The sequence below is a fragment of the Mus musculus genome, chromosome 13 (genome assembly GCF_000001635.26).
Source record: "Mus musculus strain C57BL/6J chromosome 13, GRCm38.p6 C57BL/6J".
Classification (NCBI taxonomy): domain Eukaryota; kingdom Metazoa; phylum Chordata; class Mammalia; order Rodentia; family Muridae; genus Mus; species Mus musculus.
In genome coordinates, this window is record NC_000079.6 from 74,036,322 (window position 1) to 74,062,319 (window position 25,998).

At 43.8% G+C, this 25,998-nt stretch overlaps 1 protein-coding gene across 8 annotated transcripts; it reads right to left on the reverse strand.

Annotated features, from left to right (window-relative positions):
- Window positions 1–173: 173 nt before the first annotated feature.
- On the reverse strand, window positions 174–25,998 carry Cep72 (centrosomal protein 72). 8 transcript variants are annotated; one of them, XM_030247437.1, is made up of 13 exons: window positions 25,156–25,824; window positions 24,059–24,267; window positions 23,121–23,248; window positions 21,981–22,173; window positions 18,562–18,670; window positions 16,560–16,738; window positions 15,094–15,300; window positions 13,739–14,043; window positions 12,575–12,713; window positions 10,715–10,911; window positions 7,185–7,311; window positions 3,730–3,841; window positions 493–2,007 (listed from the first exon to the last, which is right to left on the reverse strand). In XM_030247437.1, exons 3-13 carry the CDS (start codon window positions 23,178–23,180, stop codon window positions 1,842–1,844), a joined length of 1,794 nt encoding a protein of 597 aa, XP_030103297.1. In that variant the 5' UTR covers window positions 23,181–23,248; window positions 24,059–24,267; window positions 25,156–25,824; the 3' UTR covers window positions 493–1,841. The 8 variants fall into 8 exon arrangements, with proteins under 8 accessions (NP_083235.3, XP_030103297.1, XP_006517486.1 ...); NM_028959.3 differs by lacking the exons at window positions 24,059–24,267; window positions 25,156–25,824 and adding an exon at window positions 25,863–25,964 and having other exon boundaries at window positions 174–2,007; XM_006517423.4 differs by lacking the exons at window positions 24,059–24,267; window positions 25,156–25,824 and adding an exon at window positions 25,863–25,998 and having other exon boundaries at window positions 13,979–14,043.

Here is a 25,998-nt window from a genome sequence, read left to right on the forward strand (position 1 = left end):
GTAAAACTAAAAGTATTTCACTAAGATACGTGGGAACAGTCAAACCCAAACCCAAAGGGGAGTAGAGAGGTTAGTGCTCACAGGCTCTTACGTATTCTAGAGTTATCAAGAGCAGACCAGTTTCCTGATTAACAGGGGTAGGGATGGTGAAAAGATTCAATCTAAAAACAGCCACGAGTGATCATACAGATCTTTAATCCCAGCACTCAGGAGGCAGAGGCAAGAGGATCTCTGGGAGTTTGAGGCCAGCCTGATCTACATTGTGAGCTCCAGGCTAGCCAGTAAGGACCTTGTCTCAACAGAAAAAGAAAAAGAAAAGGAAAAAGAAAAGAGAAAAATTAACCACTAACTGAACAAACAAAAATGACAATACTGGAGCCAGAAAAACAAAATAACCAAAACAGACTAGAGAAAGTATACAAAATGGGAAGGCAGATAGAACAAAGTCAAATACAAAACAGGAAAACTGATGAAACAAACTCAACTACGTCAGTGGTTTTGGAAAATGTATAATGTCATGGGCAGCACCACCAGGAAGGGAAGACAGGAAGCTGGTTCTGCAGATACACAGCTGACAAAGTTCAGGACAGCCACCAGCATGCTCTCAAGTTCACCCGTCACTGGCGATGGGAAGGTCAGGCCTGCTTGTTCACTGGCTTGATGAGCATGTCTGCAGTATGAAAGCTGATGTCCAGAAGCTATCTTCTTACCCAGATAATGAACTCTTATTTAAAAGTCAAGTGTCACAACAAGTCTACACAGTGATACAACTTCAAACCCCGAAGCTATTAAAACACTAACAAAAGATTATCAGTACCAAAAATAATCCGAAAATTAAGGCAATATAAATTAATTCATAGATATACATGATGTACAAGAACTCAAACAGAAATAGACAGCTAGCTGTACAACTCCTGACTTGGGGTAATAAGGGGCTGCAGAACACAGCTGAGAGCCCTCAAAGCCTCAAAGTTGAGGCTTGAAACTCACTTCCTGCCTTGAACACAAAACCCACCTGGGCAAGTGCAGAAGTGGAGGGCAGGAGAATCTTTCTGATTTTATGAGGCAGAGAAAAAGGTCCGTTAGGCAATTCCAAGCTGTCTCCGAATGTCTGTACTCAGCAGCATTAGTGTGTAAGAGCTATCTCTCTGCACAGGCTTCACTCTAGATAGTACTGTCCAGTGGATTACATCTGCCTCTTCTAATGAGCACCTTTCACACAGTCATCTGGGTCTCGCTCTGTACAGTGTGTATTTAAATCTTCCCCTGGTTTTCAGGAGCTATTGAAAGCAAAAAGAGTGAACCAGAAGTGGGGAGGTTTTTTGTTTGTTTATTTGTTTTGCTGTGACATGTTAATATCACACAAATTCTTAAAACATTTGTCACAGCTATAAGTATTACTTTTTATTAGAACTTGGAACTTATTTTTTCCTGCTCACTTTGTATAACTTGTTTTATACAAGAATTCAATAAGGAAGTCAGTTATAATTTATGAAGAGCCACTTAAAAAGTTAACTTTTTAAACATAGCAATATATTATTTCTTTCAATAAGGAATGCTTGTCACATGAGAACATTTTAACTATACAAAACTTTCCCACATTGGGAAGAAAAAACTCCTGCAGGTACTGTACAACAGCATGTGTAATTAACCAAGCTTCTCAAACATGCGAAGCCCCAGGGTCGACTGCATCAATTCAGAACACATAAGCAAGCTGAGTTTATGAACACATTTTGAGGATCCTAAGGTAATTACAGTCTCACTGGGGTACTTAGATAGATGCATGCCCAGGTACAACCCTGGGGCTTTCCCTGATGGAGGAGAGTACAGCTCACTAGCAGCTAGCAGGACTGCCGGCCCCCACGTCGGGAGCTACGGTGAGGGATCAGGGCCGTAGTCTTCTTAAATTCCTGGAAGCTCCAGCGCATCTGCTCTACCTCAGCTCTATGCTGTGCCCGTGTGCGGCTCAGCTCCTGCAGGAGATGCTCATTGGTGCTTACCAGGGAGCTGGAGGATGAAAGGAGAGTAATTGCTGAGTCTCTCCCGGTGCACAGCCTACTGTTGTGCCCCAACTGCCACAGCCTGGCTGAAGTCCACCAGCATAAAGACATAGCTCACCTGTGCCCTGGCCAGATGCTCCTAACTGTAGCAGTGCAAGGCTATCACTTGTCCCTGGCCCCATTATCTTCTTCTTACTGGCTACTGTCCCTCTATATGACCTTTCCACACCATACATGGACACAACCAGAGCCTTTGGCTTAAGCAAGCCTTCCTAAAGGCACTGTTGGTCACTGTGAGCTAAGCTTGAGAATAAGCTAAAGAACTGAATGGTGATGTCTTCCTGACATACCACAGTTCTATGACAAGGCAATGATATAACCTTTATAGCTAGTAAAACCATATTCTGCTTGTAAAGACCCAATACTGCAATGTTTCTAATTCCTAGTCACACATTTAACTGTGACATGGCAACAGCACGGTGCAGAGCTGGATTGAGAAGCAGTAGTGCGTTTCCCAGTTTCTCAATACTGCCCTGTTCCCCAAGGTGACATAATGAATAACATCACAAGTTCAGATGAAGCAAGGCAACATTAACCTCTGCCATCTTTGAAGATGGCCACAGCATTGAATAATCTACTAAGTAGGTGCTGGCCTTGTTTGTTTAAATTACAGAAATGGCTGCTGGAAAGTATCAGCATGCCCATGAGTGGGCAAAAGCCCAATCCCACTGTCTTCAGACTTCTGCATCTCATTCTACCCATATCTGGACAGGATGCTGACAGCACAAACACTATGGTCCCTGGACCCAGCACAGGTGGCCTGCTGGAGTTCAGGAGTATATTCCTTTGCCTGTCACTGCTCTAAATTATTGTCTCAGGTTCCTTCCTTCCATTCCTGAGACTGAGTCTCAGCAGTTTTCTCTGCTCAAAGCCTTTCCTCCAACTCTCTCTCAGGCCTGTCAGCGGCCAATGGAGTGACTGGCCCGTAATGACTTAGAGGGAAAGCTTGGCTTAGACTGACCCTATATGAAGGACCTTACATGTAAGGAAACAATAACAACAAGGGTTACAAGGAAGAAGGGAGAATCGGGGAAGAGTGGTAACACTGACTACAGGCGAGCCCTCCTCAGAGGAGGCTCCAGGGACAAAGGCTGCGCTGATGACCTGTTCTCACTCAGACACTTGCCTCCTTCCCAGAAGAAACTTCCTCAATAAAATGAGGATCTGCCTTGCCTATGTTAACATTCCTACTCCCCCTTTCACCACCATACAGCAGCAAGTGAAAACATAATGTCGTTTGTAAGTGAACAACCATGGCCTCCAGTGAGGAGAAAGTACATGCTATTAGTCGCTACGACCCAGGGGAGCAGAACGCAGGACTAGACTCACCATCTCTAATATGTACTTACCCCTCAGATTCTAGCCCATACACACTTAGATTCTGGCTCATACACACCCCAGCATGCTCCCCTGTCTCAGCATGCTCCCATGTCTCAGCGTGCTCCCAAGCCTCAGGCTGAACACTTTTCAGGTCTATACCTCAGAGTACATTCCTTGCAGTAATCATCATATCTCATTTTTTACCAAGGGAATGTTCATTCATGTTCAAAGTCAACATGGCAATGCATATAGGTCCTGAACACCAACTCCTGAGAGATAGTGTCAGCTGTTTCTTAGTGCCTCACACCCTGTGTCTCAGCCGCCCCCTGTGACCCACTGAGGCAGGGACCTGTGGCTCTCTTGAAGCATCTGTGTGAGCTCCTGGATCTTGTCATAGTGCTCCACGTGTTGCTTCAGCTCCACAACTTCCCCAGAGAGCTGCTTCATACTTGCCTGAAGTCCTGAGGAAGACAGGAAGTAGTTATTGTGTAATGATGTTCATCTACACATTTTGACCATTCTGGTTTAATATTCTTTCTCAAAGCCAGAGACGGAATAATAGAGACTCAAAGATGGGGTGAAGAGTATCAAGGCAACATCTGCCTCCCTCTATGAGAGCTAACACTCCTGCTACCTACACCTGCTACCCTAAAGTTGGCATCAGCACAAGACTCTTCTACTGGATCTGCCTGCAGAGTCTCCTCCTCCTTCAGGAAGCAACCTACATTCACTCACAAGGGAGCCCGTGGTTTGGGGAGAAGCATCATGAAGTCTATGGTGGCCATATATCTGATGAACCCATAAATTCCTTCCTACCAGTGATAGAACCAGTGCTCTCTTTCACTGAGTTTCTAACTCAAGGGAGGAAAGCAATACTATTTATTGGCTCCCTATATCTGAACAAAGAATACAGATAAATCTATATGTAGACACAAGGCTGTGAAACCACATAGCATCAGTAACATCAACAAAGCTAGAAAGCAAAGTGTGGCAAAGGACAACAGTGACACTAGCATAAGGTTTTTCTCACCAGTCAGCAGGATGCAAACATCTGTGCCAATCTCAGTCAAGACAACAGCCTCCCCAAAAGCTCAGGTGAAAGGGACTCTGGGAAGACAGCAGTGGCAGCCTGGTCTCAAGGCCTCCCAAGAACCTCACATTAACCAAAAATCAAGAAAAACTAGATGAAAACCAAAACCCCACAGGAGTCCCAAGTCCCTAACCCAAGGGACCAGGTCAAGCCCCAGAGGTATGGTGAGTGCATGACATCTCTCTCTACAGGGACAATTTGTCATCGTGGGGCATCTGACAGATACAGTGTAGAAGATCCCAAAGGACCCATTATCCTGGGCCAACGACAGGACTGTGGTAAATTAAGTGATGGTTTCATCCTGCGAGTGAAGAGAACAGATGTTCCATGTAGTCTAAGGAGCTGGGCAGCCCAGTTCCATTTAGAACAGGGTCCTCACTGGGGAAAAAAAAAACAAAAACAAACAAACAGTTCGGTTGGGGAGGACTGAGTAAAACATGACAACAGAGAGAAGGGAGGGGAGGACCAAGAGATGCCCAAAAGGAGGCAGTTGTATTTTTGATCTATATAGTCAGAGAAGATACTGTAGCCTATCTCTTAAAGGAAATCCTAAAGAACAAGTGTCATGAAAAATGAGTGACAGAAAACTCCTGTTGCCATAACAGAAGTGTAAGGAGTCCTAACTTCTGAGAGCCAGGTCCACAGAGCAGATTTGACCCCCACACACCAGTTCAAAATAAGCAAAGACAAACAGAAAATGACACAAGAAATAAAGAGCAACCTGAACCAGAATTACAGAATGTCAGAAAACTCATGCTACCTTAGCAATAAAGAACAGTATACTAGAAGTGAAAGCAAGGCCAGAAGGAAAAAGGAACCAAGACAATATAAGTAATGTCTCACACAAACAACCAGCATGCACAATTAACCCTGAGGACCCAGAGTGGTATAGCCTCCATAGACTCATGTGTTTGATGCTTGGCCCAAGGATTGGCACTATTAGGAAGTGTGGCCTTGTTGGAGGAAGTGAGGTTTCCTATGCTCAAGCTATGCCCAGTGTGCAATCTCCTTCTTCTGCCTATGGATCAAGATGTAGAACTCTCAGCTTCTCTAGCACCATGTCTGCCTGCATGCCACCATGCTTGTCACCATGACAATAATGGACTAAATCTTTGAACTGTAAGCCAACTGCAAATTAAGTATTTTCCTTAGTAAGAGTTCCTGTGGTCTTGTCTCTTCACAGCAATAAAAATCTAACTAAGACAAGCTCTCAATATGCACCTAGGACTCACTTAACAAGAGGGAAACCTAACCAACTACCCAGGGTGAGTGAAGTCATGAATTCTGGAGGAAAACCGACAACCACCGATTTACTAAACCAGCATAATCCCTAACTATACTTTAAATATTCGTCCCTATAGTCACAGGTAAAGCAATCCTCACGACTCATCAAGGAAATGCCTCTTTGCAACAGAGGGAGATCATCACAGAAAACAACAACCAATCCAAATGCAAAGATGTAGAGCTCATTCCCAATGGATACACCTACAAAACAACCCATCACACTTAGGTTTCCAGAAACACTGTGGAAGAGGGGGGTGCACTGGGGGTAGGGGTGGGGGAGACTGTTAAGAGCCAGAGGATCAGGAGGCTTGCTGTGAGACTGTCTCCAGATAATATCTGAAGGTACACCCATAAAGTCTCACCAACATGGCTGCCTAAACATGAGCTGAACAACAGACATGCCTAAGTGGGTGAGGGAAGGATCAGGAAACTTTAACTCTATACAGAGAACTGCAGGCAACTAAAATGCTGGAAGTTGGAGGAAATCTTGCCCGGAAAAGAGCACTCTAACTGGGTACCCAATACCAAATGGTCAGCGCTGAAAACATACACACAAGTAACGTTATATAGCCTGAGCAGGCTACATTTAGGAATATATATATAAATATAAATATATACACACACATACATATATGCATTATGTATGTAGCAACAATTAATGAAAAAATAGGCCATGGATTTGAAAAAGAGTGGTGGGGGGGGGCTAGAGGGAGGAAAGGGAAGGGGAAAATGATATTATATCAAAAAGAAAAGAAATAAATAAGATAGGATGCCATCTGAGGAATGATACTCCCTAAACAACAACAGAGAAAACAAAATGAGAAAAACCCTCTAATTTAAAAAAAGGAAAAGAATATAAAGACCCTTATCATTCAACAAAACAGAACAATATTAGCAAGCAGCAAGAGACCTGAGGGGACATGTGGCCCAGGAGTCAGACCTGGGTAGGGCTCTTCCTTGTGGTTCTAAGGGTCAGGAAGAAGGCAGTTATCTCCTGGCTCTTTAAAGTTTCCCTTGAAACAAGAGCGATGTGTGCTCAACAGTTTGCCCTCCCAAAATACAGGTGACCACCCTAGGCATCTGAACCTGACTTTTCTTAAAATTGAAAAACAAAACAGCCCAAAAAGTGAAGAAAGAAGTGAAAATGACCTGGACCTAAAAGAAACACAAGCAGCTGTCAAGACACCTGATTTCTCAGAGAGCAGAAAAGCCAAGATCCTGATGGCAGTGGAAGCCAGACAAGAAGCTCTCTCCACATGACACCCCAGACTCGCTGGTACAGGCAGCCATTAACAACCAGACTAGGTCTCCAGACCCACTCAGGCAGCATTTACTGAATCAAACTCTTAACATAAAGTGACTTAGAAAATGTCTACTCTATGAACTCATGAGCACTCGAATTTTACCAAATAAACTTTGCAGCTACTTACCAGTGATCTGCAAAGTGAGTGCAGTTGAAGTGTCTGCAGTCTTTACTTCTTTTTTCACATTGTACAGAAGAGACTTTAAGTGGCTATTCTCTTCCAATGATTTGTCCAAATGTTGTCTCAATGTGTCCTAGAAGCACAGAAAACAAAGGCAGACAAGTGAAATTCAGTCAGTAAATTTAATGAAATGGATTAAAACTCTGGACAGTCACTACAGACTAAAGTTTCACTTTTTTATTAGATATTTTCTTCATTTACATTTCAAATGCTATCCTTGAAGTCCCCTATACCCTCCCCCCCACCCTGCTCCCCAACCCACCCACTCCTGCTTCCTGGTCCTGGCATTCCCCTGTACTGGGGGTTGGGGGGCATATGATCTTCGCAAGACCAAGGGCCTCTCCTCCCATTGATGACCGACTAAGCCATCCTCTGCTACATATGCAGCTAGAGACACGAGCTCTGGGGGGTACTGGTTAGTTCATATTGTTGTTCCTCCTATAGGGTTGCAGACCCCTTCAGCTCTTGGGTACTTTCTCTAGCTCCTCCATTGGGGGCCCTGTGTTCCATCTTATAGATGAGTGTGAGCATCCACTTCTGTGTTTGTCAGGCACTGGAATAGCCTCACACGAGACAGCTATATCAGGATCCTGTCAGCAAAATCTTTCTGGCATGTGCAATAGTGTCTTAATTCTGAATCACAACACAAAACAAAAATCACTCTAAAACATATTCTCCCACCAACAGGCTACCTAGTCTGACCCACTTGAAGAGGAAGGACACAAAGAAAGGGCAAGGGGAGGCAGGGTATGCACCATAGGAATTCAGGTGCAATACCAGAGGATCAATGGCTGGTAGTTAGTAGGTCCTCTCTCTCCACAAGTATCCCATTGTCACAGCAGATCCCAGGCTTCTATATTATTCAGTGTTTTTGGCACTCTTCCTATGGGAACTCCATTATGATCTGGGTCTTAGTCTACAAATGTGGGGAATTCCATCAGCTGTTCCTTATTACAAGTAGGAACTGAGGCCTGAGTCCTTTAGTATCTTCACAGGCAGAGAAAATGCTGAACACAAGCTGGGACATTAAGACTGAGACATAAGACAGAGGTCAAGGCTCCCATCAGAGCAGTAATGACAGCTACTGCAAAGGTGCTGCAAACTATCAGCTTTCTGACAGGTGAGCCATGCACACCACCTGTAAAGGTTCCCACAGTCCTGTATGCACGTGCTTGCAGCTCATGCAGCAGCAGGCATGCTCATAAAGGTCTGGGCTCCAGACAGGGAAAGAAGTGAGACCCAAGCCCAGTTAGCAGAAAACTGGTGAGTTTATTATGTATGTGGCAAGCCTACCCTCACTTGTGGATGCCCTGCAGGCCAGGATGCCTTCTGTTTAAAGGCTGACTGCCAGACCTCAAACCATTTCCCTCAGCTGCAGCTTTAAGTCTTCACTTCAAAGCACCTCCTGCAATGAGGCCCCTACACAGGCTTTTCTTTCTGATACTAGCTGTCAGTGGTGGGTTGTGCTGGCTCCTACCTCTATCATATTCCAGGCTCTGATGGGCACAGACAGCAGGGTACTGAATACAGCCAGACTAGGCAGGTACATCTGCCTTGGAAACTGTATTCAGGATACCATGTTAGGGGTAGAATCTCTGCCTTAAGACATAATTCTAAATGTCACGGGAAGCTCCATGAGGTCTAATTCTGGAAGGTGGCTCTCATGTACTTTCCTAGCTGTCCCAGGAAGTGGTTATTACAATATGAACTCCTGACCCACTTGCTGGATACTCCTTCTTCTCCATGGCTGGATAACCAGGAGCATGGCTCAGCTCACTCGAACAGACAGAGAACTTTAGCCTGTTCCTGACTTGGCACTCAAGGTTGCTCTTCAGCACAGATATTTTTGTGCATCACTTCCATACTGCAGCAGGGCAATACTGACTTCTGGACCCTATCTATCTGGGTGCCACTGTTCCAGATGCAGCAGGGTTCACTAATACTCACTGTGTCTGTCTTAACAGGTACTACTGGTTGCTGTCTTGTAACAGACTATGCTGTGTCCCATGGGGCCAACAATCCCACATGGACAAAACTCTGCATAGCACTGTGGTCCAGGCATCCTGGGCCCTGGCCCTCTCCAGATGCAAGAGCTCTGTGCATATGTAAGAAGAGATCCACAGCATTTTCAATACTAGAGACCATGGGTGTCAGTTCAGTTTCTTTGTTTTCTCTAAAATGAAGTTTCGAAGGCCATCTTTTGTATAGATCTTTACAAAATTAAGATATTATTTGTGAGGCAACTTTAAACTTTCTCACTGAAATCCTGTGGTATGTTCATCTATGTTACAAATGTGGCAAACTAAACTTTATATGCCCCAGTACAGGGGAACGCCAGGGCCAGGAAGTGGGAGTGAATGGGTAGGGGAGCAAGGTGGGGGGAGGGTATAGGGGACTTTGGGGATAGCATTTGAAATGTAAGTGAAAATATCTAATAAAACAAAACAAAACAAAACAAAAACAAAAACAAATGAGGCAAACTAATGCAGGAGGCAAACCAGGCAGCTGAAGCAGGGACCCATTGACTCCAAGTGTCCATGGTTGCTGGTGCTCACCTTGCCAGGGGTGGACCAGTACACATGGGTAGAGGGGACAGACTGTAGTGCCCTTCTTGGTATTATGAAGATTCTGTAGCCCATACAGAGGTATGTATAGTAAGTATCAAGACTTTATGGTAAGAAGCCTGGAAGAAGAACCTGACCTGTCAGGCTTTCAGATAAGTGCTGAGTCTTAGCAACTGATTTGTGCTCAGTTAATCTCAGTCTAAGCAAAAGCTGGTGACATCATGTTGGCCCAGGCTCATTTTGGATTTATGTAGTACAAAACCATAGCGCTAAGCAGATTAGTACTCACTCTGGTGGGTGCACTGGTAGGTGGTTCTGCAGCCCAACCCTTCTGGCTTTGATGTAAACCATTAGCATAAACTTAAAAGAAGTGAGAGCACCCCAGTGCTTTAAACACACTGTAACCCCACAGAATCAGTCAGCTTAGACGCCAGGTCTAAGTCTGTATGGTTCTCTCTGGGTATACCAGCTGATGCTAGAGAGTTCCCTAGACTCAGACAAAACCATCAAGTGCACCTTGTTGGTGCAGAATAGAGGGAAAGACCACAGATGACCCAGCTAATTGGAACCTTACATAGCAGGACTAAGAAGCCCAGGCAACTGACAGAACATGGTTCATTTCTTCTTCCCCCATCTCCATCCAGACTCTGAAAAGAACACCAGGCAGAATTTTGGCAATTAGCAGCAGTACTGTCATAGGTTCACTGTTTCTGGGACCTGGGTGTGAAACTGTCAGATGGAGCTTTGGAGGCACCTGCTAATAGGTGGAGCAGCACAAGGGAGCTCAAAGATGGCTGTGGAGCTGCCCTTGCTATGTGGGGTCAGACTTGTCTTCCCCTTGTCCCATGAACAACTACAAACAGCAGAGAGTACTCATTCACCAGAGAGCACTGATCAGCAGAGAACACTCACCAGCTCCCTCTTTGTATTATTGAGCTCTGCTGTCATCTTGGTCACTGTAGCAGTATACTGTTGCTGTTGCTCAGCAAGGCGGCTTTGCAGAGTCTTATTTTCAAGAGATAGGTAACCAATTCCTTCCTTTTCAAGTGCTGAACTGTCCCGAGTTGCTGTGAACTCTTGAAGAGATGACAAAACATGCTTGGCCTGAGCTAGGAGTCAAAAGGAAATACTGTTAGTATAGCATACCTAAAGGTACATCATAGTATATCATAGCTAAAGGCATATCATAGTATATCATAGCTAAAGGCATATCATAGTATATCATAGCTAAAGGTATATCATAGTATAGCATAGCTAAAGGTACATCATAGTATATCATAGCTAAAGGCATATCATAGTATAGCATAGCTAAAGGTACATCATAGTATAGCATAGCTAAAGGTACATCATAGTATATCATAGCTAAAGGCATATCATAGTATATCATAGCTAAAGGTATATCATAGTATATCAAATCTAAAGGCACATCATAGTATATCATAGCTAAAGGAAGGAATACAAACAACAACAAAAAATGCTCAGTATATTGCTATATGACTAGAAAGCAGAGCATATAAAAGAACAGAGACACTGGCACCCTGAAATCACCTTGCTTGGCTTCCCAATAATGGATATGGCTTTTAATGTACAAAAAGGCAACCCTCAAGAAAAGGTAGCCATATCAGAAAGATATGGTGAATGTTTGGTAGCTTGGTTAGCAAACTCCAACATGGCAACTACATCATGGCCATCACAATTACCATGGACCACTTCTGTTGCAACAATACACTGTCCCTGATTAAAGACTAGATGCATAGCCATCAAGATCCAGCACTACAGTTCCCAGGGTTTCTGATCTAGGAACAATTAAAAGGGTCTCAACCCTGAAGGAAGTGGTCAGGAACTAAGCTGGCTACTAAAGTCAACCTGACACAAGCTATAAATCATCTGAGAAGAGGGAACCTCAATTATGAATATGCCCTATAAGATGGGGGCTACAGGCAGGCCTGTAAGGCCTTTTCTTAATTAGTGACTAATAGGAGAAAGGCCCAGCCCATTTTGGGTTGTGGCACCCCTGTCCTGGTTGTCCTGGTTCTATAAAAAAGCAGACTGAGCAAGTCATGAGTAAGCCAGTAAGCAGTACTCCTCCATGGCCTCTGCATTTGTTCCTGCCTCTAGGTTCCTATTCTGGTTGAGTTCCTGTCCTGACTTCCTCTGATGGTGAACTGTGATGTGGAAGAGTAAGCTGAATAAACCCTTTCCTTCCCAAGTTGTTTTGATCATGGTGTTTTATCACAGCAACAGTAATCCTGACTAAGACAGGAACCATGGTAGGCAGTGGCTTAGGCAGCTCAGTGCGGGTAGGCCTGGCTCCCAAAGGATACTAACATGTAGCTCAGGCTACTGGTGAAAGCAGCCATTGCCCAGGCTTAGAGCAGAACACTGCATGAGGAAGCCTGGCACACTCTCATTCTGTATCTCTAGTACGCAGAAGAAAATAAACCTGAGCCCTCAGTAGGGAAGACAATCCCATTGGGTTTCTGACAGAAAATAGTTTCTCAGCTTTCCGAATGCCCATAAGAAGACAGAGTAGACATGGCATTTGTAGCACTGGCAGATGGTAGCCCATAGTCACAAAGCACTCCACCCACCAAGAAGGGTAGCAACAGTAGGGAGGACATGTAGTAAAACATGTAATATTCACAAGAGGATATCTATTATTTAGCACGGGGACAATAATTCACTTCTCTGGAACCCCAGGTTGGATGAACACTGAGAATCCAAAACCTAGCAGGTGAGCAGCATCTCCTAACAGACGCCACCAGGACTCACCAAGGAAGGCCTCATTGCCATGCAGGGATCCACTGCCACTTGAGCACCTGTCTATCAGGTCGAGAAGCGCCTCCAGAAGGGCCACTTCCAGAGTGGACCTCCGCTCAGGCACCGCTGCCGAGCAGAGTTTAGGAGACAGCTATGATGAAGACACAATGAAGAAGACTGGCTTTAAGTTGGCAGCTCACTGCAAAAGCTAGGTCTCTAACACAACATGCCAAGGTCTAAAATGCTTGTCTCCATAATAGAAGGAGCCCAGACCCAGGAGCTGAGAACAAGAGACACCCATCTGTGAAGCTGGCTTTCTATGAGGCTCTAATAGCATAGCGTTCCCCTCCCCCATTTTCCTTTGTTTCCGCAGTCCAGAACTTGAAAACAGGCTGCAAATGGACACGGTCACATCACATATGAAACAGCCTCCAGCACTAGTAGTCGAGGCATTAGTCTACTGTTTCTAGCTTGGTTTAGAAATCCCATAGCCAGCTTCCCTTGTTTTTGCCTCAGTTCTGAAAGCTTAGGAGCAATCAAAGAATCAACCACCTTGGAGGTCCTCTGGCTTCTAAGCCAAATGGCTCTACCTCCTAGACTTTTCCATTTCCACTTCAAATGGTCGTAGAAAATCTCCATTTTCCCCATCATGCTCCAGCAGCTTTGTGTCACTATCATCTGCTCTCAACTTGGTGGGTGGACCCTGAGTCTCAAAGCCTGTTACTAACTGGGCCAGCTGGCTGCTATTGAGACAATGGAGTAGTTTCTGGAGCTTCTGGCTCCTTGAGGATGTGAGAACTCTTAATTCTCTCATCAGGAATGAATCCTTTTGAAACTCTAACGTGTATTTCCAGGGTCGCCCCCCACCCCCTATGACGGTCATTGAAGACTCAGCCTGCCATAAAGCCCGATTCCAACTTTGGAGACAAATGTAAATATAGGAAAATCCCCCCTACTATGTAGCTGTGTTGCCTCAGAATCAGAGCACTAGAAACGTGGAACACGAGATCAAGCATTAAGAAAGTTGTTTAAAAGCAACATTCATTGTGGGGTCACAATTAGTACTGAAAATATAAGATATGGCAAGCAAGAGACCAAACAACTGTGCTGCTAAAACACACTTAATGGGAATAAGGCAGGTCTCCAGCTGCTGACCCCTCTGCTACAGCTGCTCACCACTCTGGGGTCACTTGTGCCATGAGATGTCCGCTCTTCAGCCTCCAAAGCCTCAGAGTGAGACAAGGCCACCTGACTCTGGCCCTCCAAGCCATCCTGTCTGCTTAGACTGTCCTCAAGGCTGGAGGGCCCGTCAGCCCTCTCTAGGAAGCTCAAACACTCCCGGTCTGAAGGCACCTGGAATCTCCCACCAGGCATCCTTCGCTTCCTGTACTTTTCAGGGACAGGCAAAGGATTTACTGTTTTTTGTGATGACAAACTTGATTTCTGAGCAGATGAAGCACAGTCCTCAACATCCACAGAGTCTGTAATACAGAGAAAGTGGGCAGAACCCTTATTAGACTGAATTCTCAGGGATCTGGAGTCTTGTTTTATATTTTTAAAAATTACATTCACAAATGTGAATGTGTATCCACCAAACACAGGCACATGAAACAAACACATGCTTATATATGTGCATGTGAGCACACACGTGGGTATGGACAGACACACACACAAAGACCCATGAGAGGAAGAGGAGAAGGAGGGGGAAGGAGGGAGGGACATGAGGAAGCACATGTGGAAAAACAGGGATTTTGAGAAGAACCTGGACAAAGTGGACAGAATCCATTCTTGTTAAGTAGCAGGCTTTCATCAGTACTTGCTCTGCATAAGCTCATACAGAATAGATGTGTCAATATAAGTTCTCTGACAACATCACACATGTGTGTTTCCAAGATATGAAATAGGCAGGGATAATAAAATAACATGGGAGGTCCATGTATTTACTTACTAATACTCTCTCTGGGAGGGGCAGACAAACTCTTGTCTAGGGAAGAACAATGACAGCGGGGAAGGCATTGAACAGGAACATGGCTCTACCTTAACCGCAGCCCAAAACTCTGAACAGCCCATTACCTAACCATTGATTGTGCTTCTGAAAGCCTCACAAATGTGACTGAAACAAGCGCTTCAAGTTTTGATACTTACACTGTACCCATGGTACTCTTAATTAACTTATTCAACTTTCCTCATCCTTGGTATTAAAAATGTAGCTAGTTTCATGAGCTTGGCCTATGTATTTAGAAGAAAACACCTGTCTATGGGACTAAAGAGGGATAGGAAGAAATGTGAGAGGCAGAGAAAGAGGGTGTGTGCACAATGGAAAAATACCAAGAAATTTCCAAACTAACAATCCAAAATACGGGTGTGTGATAAATTTTGATGTGCTAAATCCTTTCCAAAGATAATTTAGAGCTTCATATATAAGTATAAAGACATCAGGAAAAATTTCAAGAGTTATAGCAAACACTGTGAATAATGTGTAGACACTTATTTAGAAAGGCAGCTCGATCCTGGCAGGACTGGGCGGTTACCTGGCTGTGAAGTGATGCGGGCATGCTGTACGTGCATATGGCAGGCCTCTGGCAAGCCATGCTGTAGGGGGAGTTCCCCACAGAGCTGGTCCTGCGGTGAATGACCTGGACACCCTCTGGAGGTGACTTTCTTCTTCTCATGGCCTCGCCTCGCTGAATCCCCACACTGGTGCTGGATGGACAAAGGACTCAACAGATGTCTGGACTCTATTTTATTAAAAACATTTTAAATCTTATTTTATTAAAGATTACAGTTTAAGTTTGTGAGAGCAATGTAATCTATAAAATATACTTTTCTTAAGTCAATTAAGTAAGACGAAAAATACTGAGTAGGTTAATATAGCAGTCAACACTGCAGTGAATTCCGGATAGTCTACCGGCAGGAAAATGTCAGTGTTCAAGGGTGACAAGACTCAATACCAAGTAACCAAGATGGGATGGCAGTGTATAGAAGAGAGACTTTACAGATTGGGAAATAGATGCAAATTAACTCCCTTAATGAAAGCCCAGAGTAATGATGTCTCTTTTCAACAGATGCTCAGAATAACTGGAAGTGGGAGAAGTCTTGACCAGTGATGCCGTACTCTCAAGCCACTCAGCCCTGACTCCAACGGTGGACTGTGCATAAACCTGGGCAGTCCTTCTATGGCATGGGATGGGAAAAGGTCTGTAGTAGGGCACAACAGAGCACATTCTAGTTTAGAAAAACTGTCTAATTGCTTAGCTGTTCTTTGAAGCGCTGTTAGGAATGTGAAAAGGCAATCAATCCGTAGAATGAAAAGAAAGGTCTTAGATCCAAAATCCACACGTAATTTGTATGATTCAACAACAAAAGAAGAAATAAGCTATTAAACAACAGGGTGGGAGGCTTTAAAGTATCATAAGAGAAGATATAGACGGCCAGCACCACATCAATACCTGCCAGGAAAAGGTAAGTTAGAACGAACACACCCACACACCCAGGGGAGGAACTAGGGTTCAGAGGACTGAAGACAGCAGTACTGGGAGATTGCGGCACAGGAGCTGCTGGCCCAGCATGAACGGCTCTGGGAAATTCATGGTGGAATACAAGACATTAAGTTAAGGTTTACAAGCAGGTCTCTGGTGAAAGGCACATTAAGTTCACAGGGTTTGGGAAGTTCTGAGATCCTGGTAGAACAGTGGCCTAACCAGGCTCTTGAGCACCAGGATTTCAAAAGATCCAAGTGGCTAACTACTCCTCACAGGTGCTGGAGACATCTAGCTTTCTTGTTTAACTCAGACATTTTTCCCCCTATGCTCTGAGAAAGAATGAGATTAAAACACTGCAATTATGACTAGACTCAAGTTAGGGCCGTTAACTTTTCCCTTTGTAATTTCATAGTCAAAATACTAGTATTCAGAGTCAAAACTGTAAGCACTCTAAGTATATGCTCAAGCCAGGGCCTGTCTGACCCATGGAGCCTTCACTGTACTACGGTGCGCACCTTGGGCATAATGGAGGTCAGCTTCATGTTCCTTTTGGCTGGAGCTCATGTTCCCAGGAGGATTGCTTAGGTCCCATTCACACTCGGCAATAAGGTTCAGGACAGCCTCATCATCAGCATCCATGACCAAGCATTTTTTGGCCGAGGTCTCAGTACATCTGTTTCTGAGGTGGTGTGGTCTGCAAGGGAAAAGGAAACTTCTCGGTGTCCACAGGCCCAGGTATAGTCCCAGCCTAGCATGGCTCTCATTATAAAGTGACCTGGAAGAGGGACTTACCTAGCACAACTGGCAACCAATAACAATGTCTGAGATGCCACCAACACTATTGCCTCAGCATTAAACAGAAGTCCACTAGAAATAGCTAAAAAATATAAATTCTAGAATGTTCCTCTGTTTCTACAATCTTCTAACAGGTTAGAATTCAACTTATTCTTTTCTTGACACATTCACAAGAAATGCATGTGATCAAGAAACTTAAAGAACTACATGTTCCGGATGCTTATATTTACCTACATTTATGCTGAGTGAGGCATGTATAACATAGCCTTTAACTTTTTGGTTCCATATACGAATGGCAATCTTTGACTAATCACTAGTCAATAAGCTAATTAAACTGAAACTTCAGGGGTCATATACAACAAAGAAGAATATTCACAGAAATTGTTCAGAACTGTCACCAAACAATGTCAACTTCAATGCTTAAGAACAATACATCCAACTGACTAGAGAGAAACTGACTGGCTTCCAGAGATGCTACCAAACTTTGACATGATGGAATATTATTCAGCTGTCAAGAAAATGGATTTTTCTGGTAAATGGGCAGTGCTAGGGGAAAAAAAATCATCCTGAATGATATAATCCAGACCCCAGAAGACAAATATTGTCTGTTTTCTTTTAGATGTGGATGTTACCTTTTAAGCCCTTGATATGTGTGCTACAGCCCTCATCACCTCAGAGGTTAGGTGACCATTAAGGGATTAGAAGGGGGAAAGGGACCTCCCAAGGAAGAGGAAATAGAATATAACATCAGAGAAAGGCACGGGAGACTGGAGTGAGAGCTTAGATGGGCATTGGTGATAGAAGAAGAGGGGAGGGAGGGAAATCAGGAGGACAACTAACAATAAGGGCTATTTGGGGAGCTCTGTGAAAATCTGCTACTGTAGAAGTTTCCTAAAAATATGTGTATGCTGGATGGTTTTATGTCAACTTAACACAAGCTAAAGCCATCTGAGAGGAGGGAACTTCAATTAAGAAGAGGGGTACAGGCAAGCCTGGAGGATATTTTATTAATGACAGGGGAGAATCTAACCCATTGTGAGTAGAGCCATCCCTGGACTGGTAGCCCTGGGTTCTATAAGAAAGCAGGCTAAGCAAGCTATGAGGAGCGAGCCAGTAAGCACCACCCCTCCATGGCCTCTGCATCAGCTCCTGCTTCCAGGTTCTTGCTCTGTTTAAGTTCCTGCCTTGCCTTCCCTCACTGATGGACTATCACCTGAAGTAAAGCGAAATATACCTTTTCTTCCCCAAGTTGTCTAGGACACAGTGTTTCATCACAGCAACAGAAACTAACTAAAATAATATACATATATGAAAGGGAAAAGATTAAAAACAGAAAACAAATTTCTCCATAAACTACATATTGAGGCCAAGACGACTAAGACATGCTCTCCCTTAGTGCCATAATATGAACAGCAAAATTAAAGAAAAAGCTAACACAAGAGATGCCAAGGAATCCAAATGCAATGTTCTGAGGTGTGGCTGTCTTTACAGCAGCTTTCTTGTTTGAAACGGACTGGCAGTACTAAAGAACTTTGGAAGAAACAGAGAAAGAGATGTCTACCACCACCTACTTGAGTCCCAGTCAGAACTGAGAACTTCTATCTGCTCTGCATACTTGTCCCTCAGGGATAGGTGGCACACAGACACTCATGCCTGACGGCTGAATGCCCTGTCGACAGGCAAATTTGAAATCCATCTGAGTGGAACCACATTAGTCCATACCTTCCAACGGTTAAAGTGGTTGAGAAGTTCTCCTTTGAGTTCAGTGAATCTTCTGGGGCAAAATGAAGCTGGGAAGCTTTCCGCTCACTTTCTCTCACAGGACGGTCATCTAAAGAGAAAATTCCCAAGAACTGTAGAGAACAGGGGCAGATGACTGCCATGTTCTTCATGAGAGCGGACACACCTAGCTCTCCCTTTCTGGAGCTCACAATACCTGAAGGTGTTGGTGCTCCATGGCTGACACAAGCTTTCATCATCAAATGGCATGCATCATACTAGAATGATGGGCTCTGGTGGCTACACTTGGCTTCCCAACAATGCCAAGAGGCTGGCCTATGCCCATAAAGCTTGCTGTTTATGAGCTGCTATTGGAACAGGCTGATGCTCTTTGCAAAAGTAGGACTTATAAGGTGTACATTTAAGGCATGCTTCTTAAATGTTTATTAAATGTGCATGCCAGACACTGGATAAGTCTTGTCACACAAGCACACAAAAGGGTCTGCATAGAGGAGAGTCCTCCCCACAATGAAGATTCCGACTATGTGAGTTTGCTCTTAAGGGTGAGTCCCCAGAAGCCCAATGCTGGAACACAGAAACAGAGGAGAAATCCCAAATGTCCCATATAGAGATACAAAGCCTCAGAAGGCCTTGACCAAAGAGCCTTCTGACATGTCTTATATAAGTACCTAAGGATGAGAAGGCCTTAGTCTTAGAACTTTCCTCATTTTATGTAGTTAGGGTCCCATGCTATCTTCTAAACAGTATTTACTGTATGACACACAGTTATAAAAAATAATAAAAAGTGAGGAAGACCCCCACAATGTTGCATAATTATACGTGTCTTCTCTGGACTAGGAGAACATGTCTAAGCTGAGCTACTTTCCCCTCAGAGGCTGTGCAAATCCCTGGACTACTCCACCAGAACTCAAATATAAATCTTCCAAAGCCATTAAAGTTCACCCCCCTCACACACACACACACACACACACACACACACACACACACACACACACACACTTCCACCTTTCCTGGCAGCAGCATCTTCTCAGACCCTACTGCATCCTACAGCCATCAGACTACCCCTTTGCTCCTTTCTCTACAACCTATCCAGAGTCTCCTACCTACAACCAGGACCAAGGCCCTCTGCAGGCCCTGTACAGGACCAAGATGCTCTTCCAGCATCTGCCCATTCAGAGCCTTTGGAGAGGATTTTTCCAATGGCGCTGATTTCAATAATATCCCTTTGCTGTGTATGAAAATACCTCTTACATTCCTTTTCCATACAAACTCTGTGATTCTGAATCTAAACGTTTCTGGCAAGGGGAAGGCAGTGATTTAAGCCTGAAGAATTCAAGACTACCCATAATTGTAATGCTTCTAAATACAAAGCCAAACTCAACTGTTTATAAGTTACTTAAACAGTCAAATAAAGGATAGAACACAGCACATATTCCTTCCAAGTATCTTCAAATTAAACACAGAAATTCCAAGTATGTTTTAACTAAACAATGTGCTCTAGGCAGTTGGTCCAACTGCACCCAGGCTCAACACTTTGTAATCTAACAGTGTCCATAGCACATCTTATGGCTAGGAGTTTCATCAAAACTGAACCAAATGAAGGACATGAGGTCTTACCACGGGGACTAAAGCATCAGTACTCACAATGTGAGGGAACTGGGCTCTCTGGGTCAAGACACAGAAGGTACAGGCACTCAAAGGTACCCTCCACCTTTGGCCAACAACTACCTTAAGGTTAGAGATACATGATCACCACTGCATGGGTAATGGACTACCAGTCACAAACAAGACAGGCTTGCTCACCATTGCTATTGGCCCATCCTGCCCTAGGAGCTGAACTCTTGTGGAAATGTAACCTGTTGGGCTAGGAGAGACCAGCCCATACTCAGGGCTATTATGCCAGGTCCCCAAGCTTCCTTTCGAGGATTGAAGAAAATAGTCCCAACTGAGTTACTAAATAGGTGGCTTCTGATAATAGCCAAACTGTTGCTGACCAATGAGGACAGCTTTGCAAGGAATAATTCACCCCACTAATTAACACTGTTACAGAAGGATGAAACAAAAGGAACATGTGCTTTTCATGTTGCTAAATTCCTCTGCTATCTCTAGAAACATCTCTGAGATACAGGGAAAGGGAGTTTAAGGCATCAGAACACCATTTACACACAGAAGATCAGTTCATGGTCAAAACATTCTAGCTCTTGGTGCTATGTCAAGATAGCCCAGACTTTATGGATGAATTTAACTTGATATTCACTCATGAAGCTCTTGCCATACTGATAAACCCACAGGGCAGGACTTACACAGTGTCTATCTTCCAGGCCTGAGGAATGGATGTGTAAGGCTAGGACTACCTATGGGAAAGCTGGCAGACTGACTGACGATGTCTGTCCTGAATTAAGGTAGTGGGTAGAAATCCAGAGCTGACTCAGAACCGGCCAACACATGCCAGTCTACATATAAGGGCCAAGCTGAACTAAAATTATCCAGACAAGTTTGAAGACACTCAAGCCGTAGCTCTCTTTTTGCTACTGCTGTATCTTTTTAGAAAATTATATTTATGTACATATTTGTGTGTATATATATGAGTGTGAGTGCACATGTGTCACAGTGCATATGTGGAGGTCAAAGGGCAACTTGCAGCAGTTCTCTCCTTCCACCATGTGTTTCCTGAGAATTATTTCAGGTCATCAGACTTGGTAGCAAGTATCTTTATCTATTTTACCCACTGGCCCAAAAGCAAGCATCTGAACTCTACTTTTTCCAAAAGACTCTGAATGGCAAACTCTGTGCCGTCAGGCATTTGCCATGGAGGAAACGTGGTCTATTTTTCTATATTTCTAATAGAACTTTAGTAGTTCTATTGCTTTGATGATCCTCTAGGCACAGGAGGTCTGACCCCAATAACAACAGAAATTCCAGGAAATGCTTATAAGCTCCTTGACCTACAAGTCATACAACACTATCCTGAGAACTTACAGATATTAACTCAGGAATGACCTTGTAAACTTGGCATTTTGTTGTTGTTGTTGATGGTGGTGGTGGTGGTGATGGTGGTAGTGGTGGTGATGGTGATAGTGGTGTGTGTGTTGTGTACACATGTGTTTACCAATGCATGTATACACATTTGTGCATGTGGAGGTCAAATGTAAACTGCCTTTGGGTGTCTTTTCTCAGGTATTATCCATCTTGATTTTGAGATAAGGCCTCTCACTAGGCCTAAAACTTGGCTGACTAGCAAGACTGACTCCAGGAGGATGAAAGATACCCCAGAGCTGACAGGGATTTGGGCCATCAGTGCAAAAAAACCTGCTTCAGTTTCCAGCATGGAACAGCAGCATAATCTATCCAGGAGCAGCTCCACTGTGGGCGGTTGGGAGGGCGACAGCTCCTCCACCCACCTAGCTGTCGGAGCTTCGGGAGCATGTGCACGACAAACAGGCGGTAGTCAGACTCATTCTTCACAACGGGGTTAAGCCGGAAGTCCACGTCCTGGAGCTCCAGTAGGGTGTGGAGCCTAAATACTTCTGCTAATGAAGAAATACAGTTGTAGTAGAGATTGAGACTCTCCAAGGAGACCAGATACTGTATACCCTGTTAATAAGAAAATATCTCAATCAGTTCATCATGAAAAGTAAACCATTGGTATGGGCTAATCAAGTGGAACATACTTATAATGAACACATACTATTACCAGAAAAAACTAACAGTGTAACATGTTCTTATTTGTGAAATTCTATGTTCCATATAGGGCAACAACCATATGAGCTATCTGAATAGAGGCCTGTTCGCCCTAGCAGTACTAAGCACAGTGACTCTCTCTTGAGTGCCCAATATGAATCACGTTATATAATTTACACAATTTCATTTACTCTCCACACACCCAGATTAGGAGGTTAATGCTTAGGGATTGAGGGAAGAGCCAATCCTTGCTTTAGCCAAAGCTGGAGCCTGTCCCTAAACAAGTCAGACTCTGAAACCAATGTTAGGAATAGTCTCTATTAAGTACACCCTATGTTTCTTTCAAGGTAAGGCCCTCCTCTCTGAATTGAGCAATAAGCAGTATTTATATAAACTTCCCAATTGTGTCACCTTGGGAGACTTTTTATTTTCAAATCATGAATGGGTACCAAATTTGTATACTGCCATTTAGGGTAGAAGGCCAAGAGCCAAGCCATGGATAGATATAACCTACAGAATATAACCTACAGATACAACCTACAGACGGAGGCAGCACAGAGATGAAGGGAGGGAGAGACATGAGCATGCATACTTTAGGCTTTGGGATCTTGTTTCCTTCCCTTTAAAGATAATCCATCTTCTTCAGAAAGCTAGTACTTTGGTATTCAAAGCAGTTTAAAGATATAATGGGACAGGTTAGACACGTAGCTCCAGATAAACACTAGTGACAGCATAACACAATTCTAAAGGTACAGTCTATAAGCATTGTTTGTGTAGTTTTGAAACATGTTGCATTCTTTTTAAACCATTAAAATACGTTCATCTGACACTGATATTTTAACAAATAAGCCTAAACGCACCTCAAGGCTAACCAAGGAGTTACGTGAGAGGTCTAAGGATTTTAGAGCTGTCAAGTGCATCAGAGAGTTTCCCAGGTGAGTAATCTTCTCTTGGTATGTTCCAGGAATAGATAAAGATCGAAGTTCAGCTAAGAATAGAAAATTGTAAGATTTTAATCTTTTTTAAAATTTAAAACAGTGTAATAGAAATTCAATTCAGGGGGAATATTTTAGACATTTTTAGAAACCCAACAGATACTGACAGACACTCTGCTTGACCAAAGTCAGGCTTATAGATGCTATCCTAGGCCCATTGGTGCACTTCTTATAACTCAGAGGTTAGCAGAGAACCCTGATAAGTCATTTCACCAAGAATTCTCTGCCCACGGTGCCTGCTCACCTTGGTCCCTCACTGTATCACTTATCATTCATTATCCCCAGGGCCACAGCAACATTCTGCTTCCTCATTTCCTCTTAGTAATGTTCCAGCCATGGACCCCCTGCCTCCCTACACACTACTTGCTGGCTAGAACATCTACTTGCCCATGTCATACTGGGAACAGAATCTTCTCATACTGCAAAAATCCTACTGCATCAGGGCCTGTGCCTATCTCAAGAGCCCTGAATACTGTCTTTTTAAAATGTTCTTGATTTTGTTTGTTTGTTTGCTTTTGAGACAAATCCAGACAGCCAAGAATGGCCCTGAATGCTAGATCGTCTTGCTTCAAGTTCCTGAGTCCAGGATTACAGCTATGGACCACTACTTCTTACAAGTTCCTGGTCAGCCAGAGCTACATAGAAAGACCCTGACTTGCAAGCAAGCAAGCAAGCAAGCAAGCAAGCAAGAGCAAATAATGGAGGCGAGCAGGCTGAGCACTAGTATTCATTGCTATTTGCTTCCTAACTGCAAACGCAATGTGAACAGCTACCCTACACCCTAGCCACTATGCCTTCCTCACCTTGACTTTTATCTCCTCCAGCTGTGAGTCAAAATAAACCTTCTCACTCTTAAGTTGCTTCTTTTTCTTTTTTTTTTTAAAAAAGATTTATTTTATTTATTATATGTAAGTACACTGTAGCTGTCTTCAGACACTCCAGAAGAGGACATCAGATTTCGTTACGGATGGTTGTGAGTCACCATGTGGTTGCTGGGATTTGAACTCGGGACCTTCGGAAGAGCAGTCGGCACTCTTAACCACTGAGCCATCTTGCCAGCCCCTTAAGTTGCTTCTTGTCGGTTTTTTTTCCCCCACATAGGAAATGAGAAAACCAACTAATATACCCTCTTACTAAATAACAAAGTCTTTATACAGAGAATCCTCCTGGTTGACCTGAATACTATCAGCCAATAAAATCAACCTGACACAGTTTTTACATGTACTTGGAACACTCTCCAAGAGAAACCAGATTCTTGGGCATTAAACAATCTCTGCAGACTTAAGCGAACCAAAATCATACACAGTATGTTCTCTGACAATAATAGAATTACACACAAAAAAACAAGAAAACCTCCCGACACATAATTCGTTAAAAAGACATCCCTAAAGAATAAAAATGTGAGCAATCACTAAATAATTTGGAGGTCTAAGAAGATACCTAAAGGGATATTTGAAAAGCATATTAAAATCAATGAAAATTAGAACCAGTCATGGTGGCAACTGCCTGCAATCCTAGCCACTTGAGTGTCGGACTAAAATTCCAAGGCCAGGTTCCGTTAAAAATGGAGATCAAGGTCATCTTGGCTTAATAACACACTTGAAAAATTAAAAAAACGTTTGGGGTGAAGTCCCATGACAGGGCATTTGCTTAGCATATGCAAAGCCCTATGTTCTATCTCCAGTACCTTAACACACAGTAGAAATATAAACACTAACAAATGTGTTAGTGTGTGCAGCTATGTGATACGTAAAGAGAAATGTACAGATTAAGAGATTTAAATTATAAAACAAGCTTTAATCCACACGTTTCACTTCTAGAATCTAAAGAGGAAAATAAATGCAAAGCAAGCACAGAGAAAAAGGTAAAATTTAAAAACAGTGAAGACAAATCAACCAACCCAAAAGTGGTGTCTTTGGCATGACCAAAAACCGTATATCTCCAACATGACTGAAAGATAGAGCCAGATTAAGTACCATTTATGAAAATGGGGAATATCCCTACAGGCCCCACAAGCATTAATAAAATAGTAAGAGAATGCTGTAGTCAGTTCTATGTAGATATGGTTGACAATCAAGAAAAAACGATTTAGATAACGAAAATGCACTCTAGGTGAAACCACTATAAGTTTAAAAATCGTAATCGAATTTAAAAAATGGTAATCGAAAATCTTCAACAATGGAAAATTCTAGGCCTGCGTGGTTTCCCTGTCAAAGTCCAGGGGAAAAAAGTTAAAAAGGAAAAAAAAAAAATCACAACACAAATTCCGCACGATCTCTTGCTCAAAACGTAATGGGGCCTTGATGTCCAAACCATATAAAAAGAGACCTGCATCTTCATAAGCGAAATGCCATGTAGGAACCCAGGAAGACAGATGAAAGCTGCTGCAAAAAAGAAGCGGGGGGCTCAGCCTGACCGCGGTCCCACAGAAAACCCAGGCCGCGTCCACCGGCTCTCCAGGACCTTAGCCACGCCCTTCCCCACAAACCCGCCCAGCCGGCCCCGCCTCCTTGCCCCACGGGCCGAGACCGTTTGTGGTCAAGTGCCATTCGCACGGAGGCAGAGCTATCAGGCCCGGCAGGCCAACCCAGTCTGTCCCCCACGCACCCAGGTCGCGGTGGGGACCCAGGCCGCTGCGCTCTCGTACAGTCTCTTCACACAAAACCAACCGCTGGCCTGGCGCCATGTTTTCAAACCGGACGCTGGCGCGCGGCGCCTGCGCTGTGACGTGATCTGGAACGGG

Coding starts and splice junctions, on each gene's coding strand:
- Cep72 (NM_028959.3), bottom strand. CDS start 25,941: ATGGCGCCAGGCCAGCGGTTGGTTTTGTGTGAAGAGACTGTACGAGAG. Junction 15,301..16,559: donor TGACCTCCATTATGCCCAAG/GTGCGCACCGTA, acceptor TTAATAAAATAG/AGTCCAGACATCTGTTGAGT. Junction 2,008..3,729: donor ATGCTTCAAGAGAGCCACAG/GTCCCTGCCTCA, acceptor TTCATCCTCCAG/CTCCCTGGTAAGCACCAATG.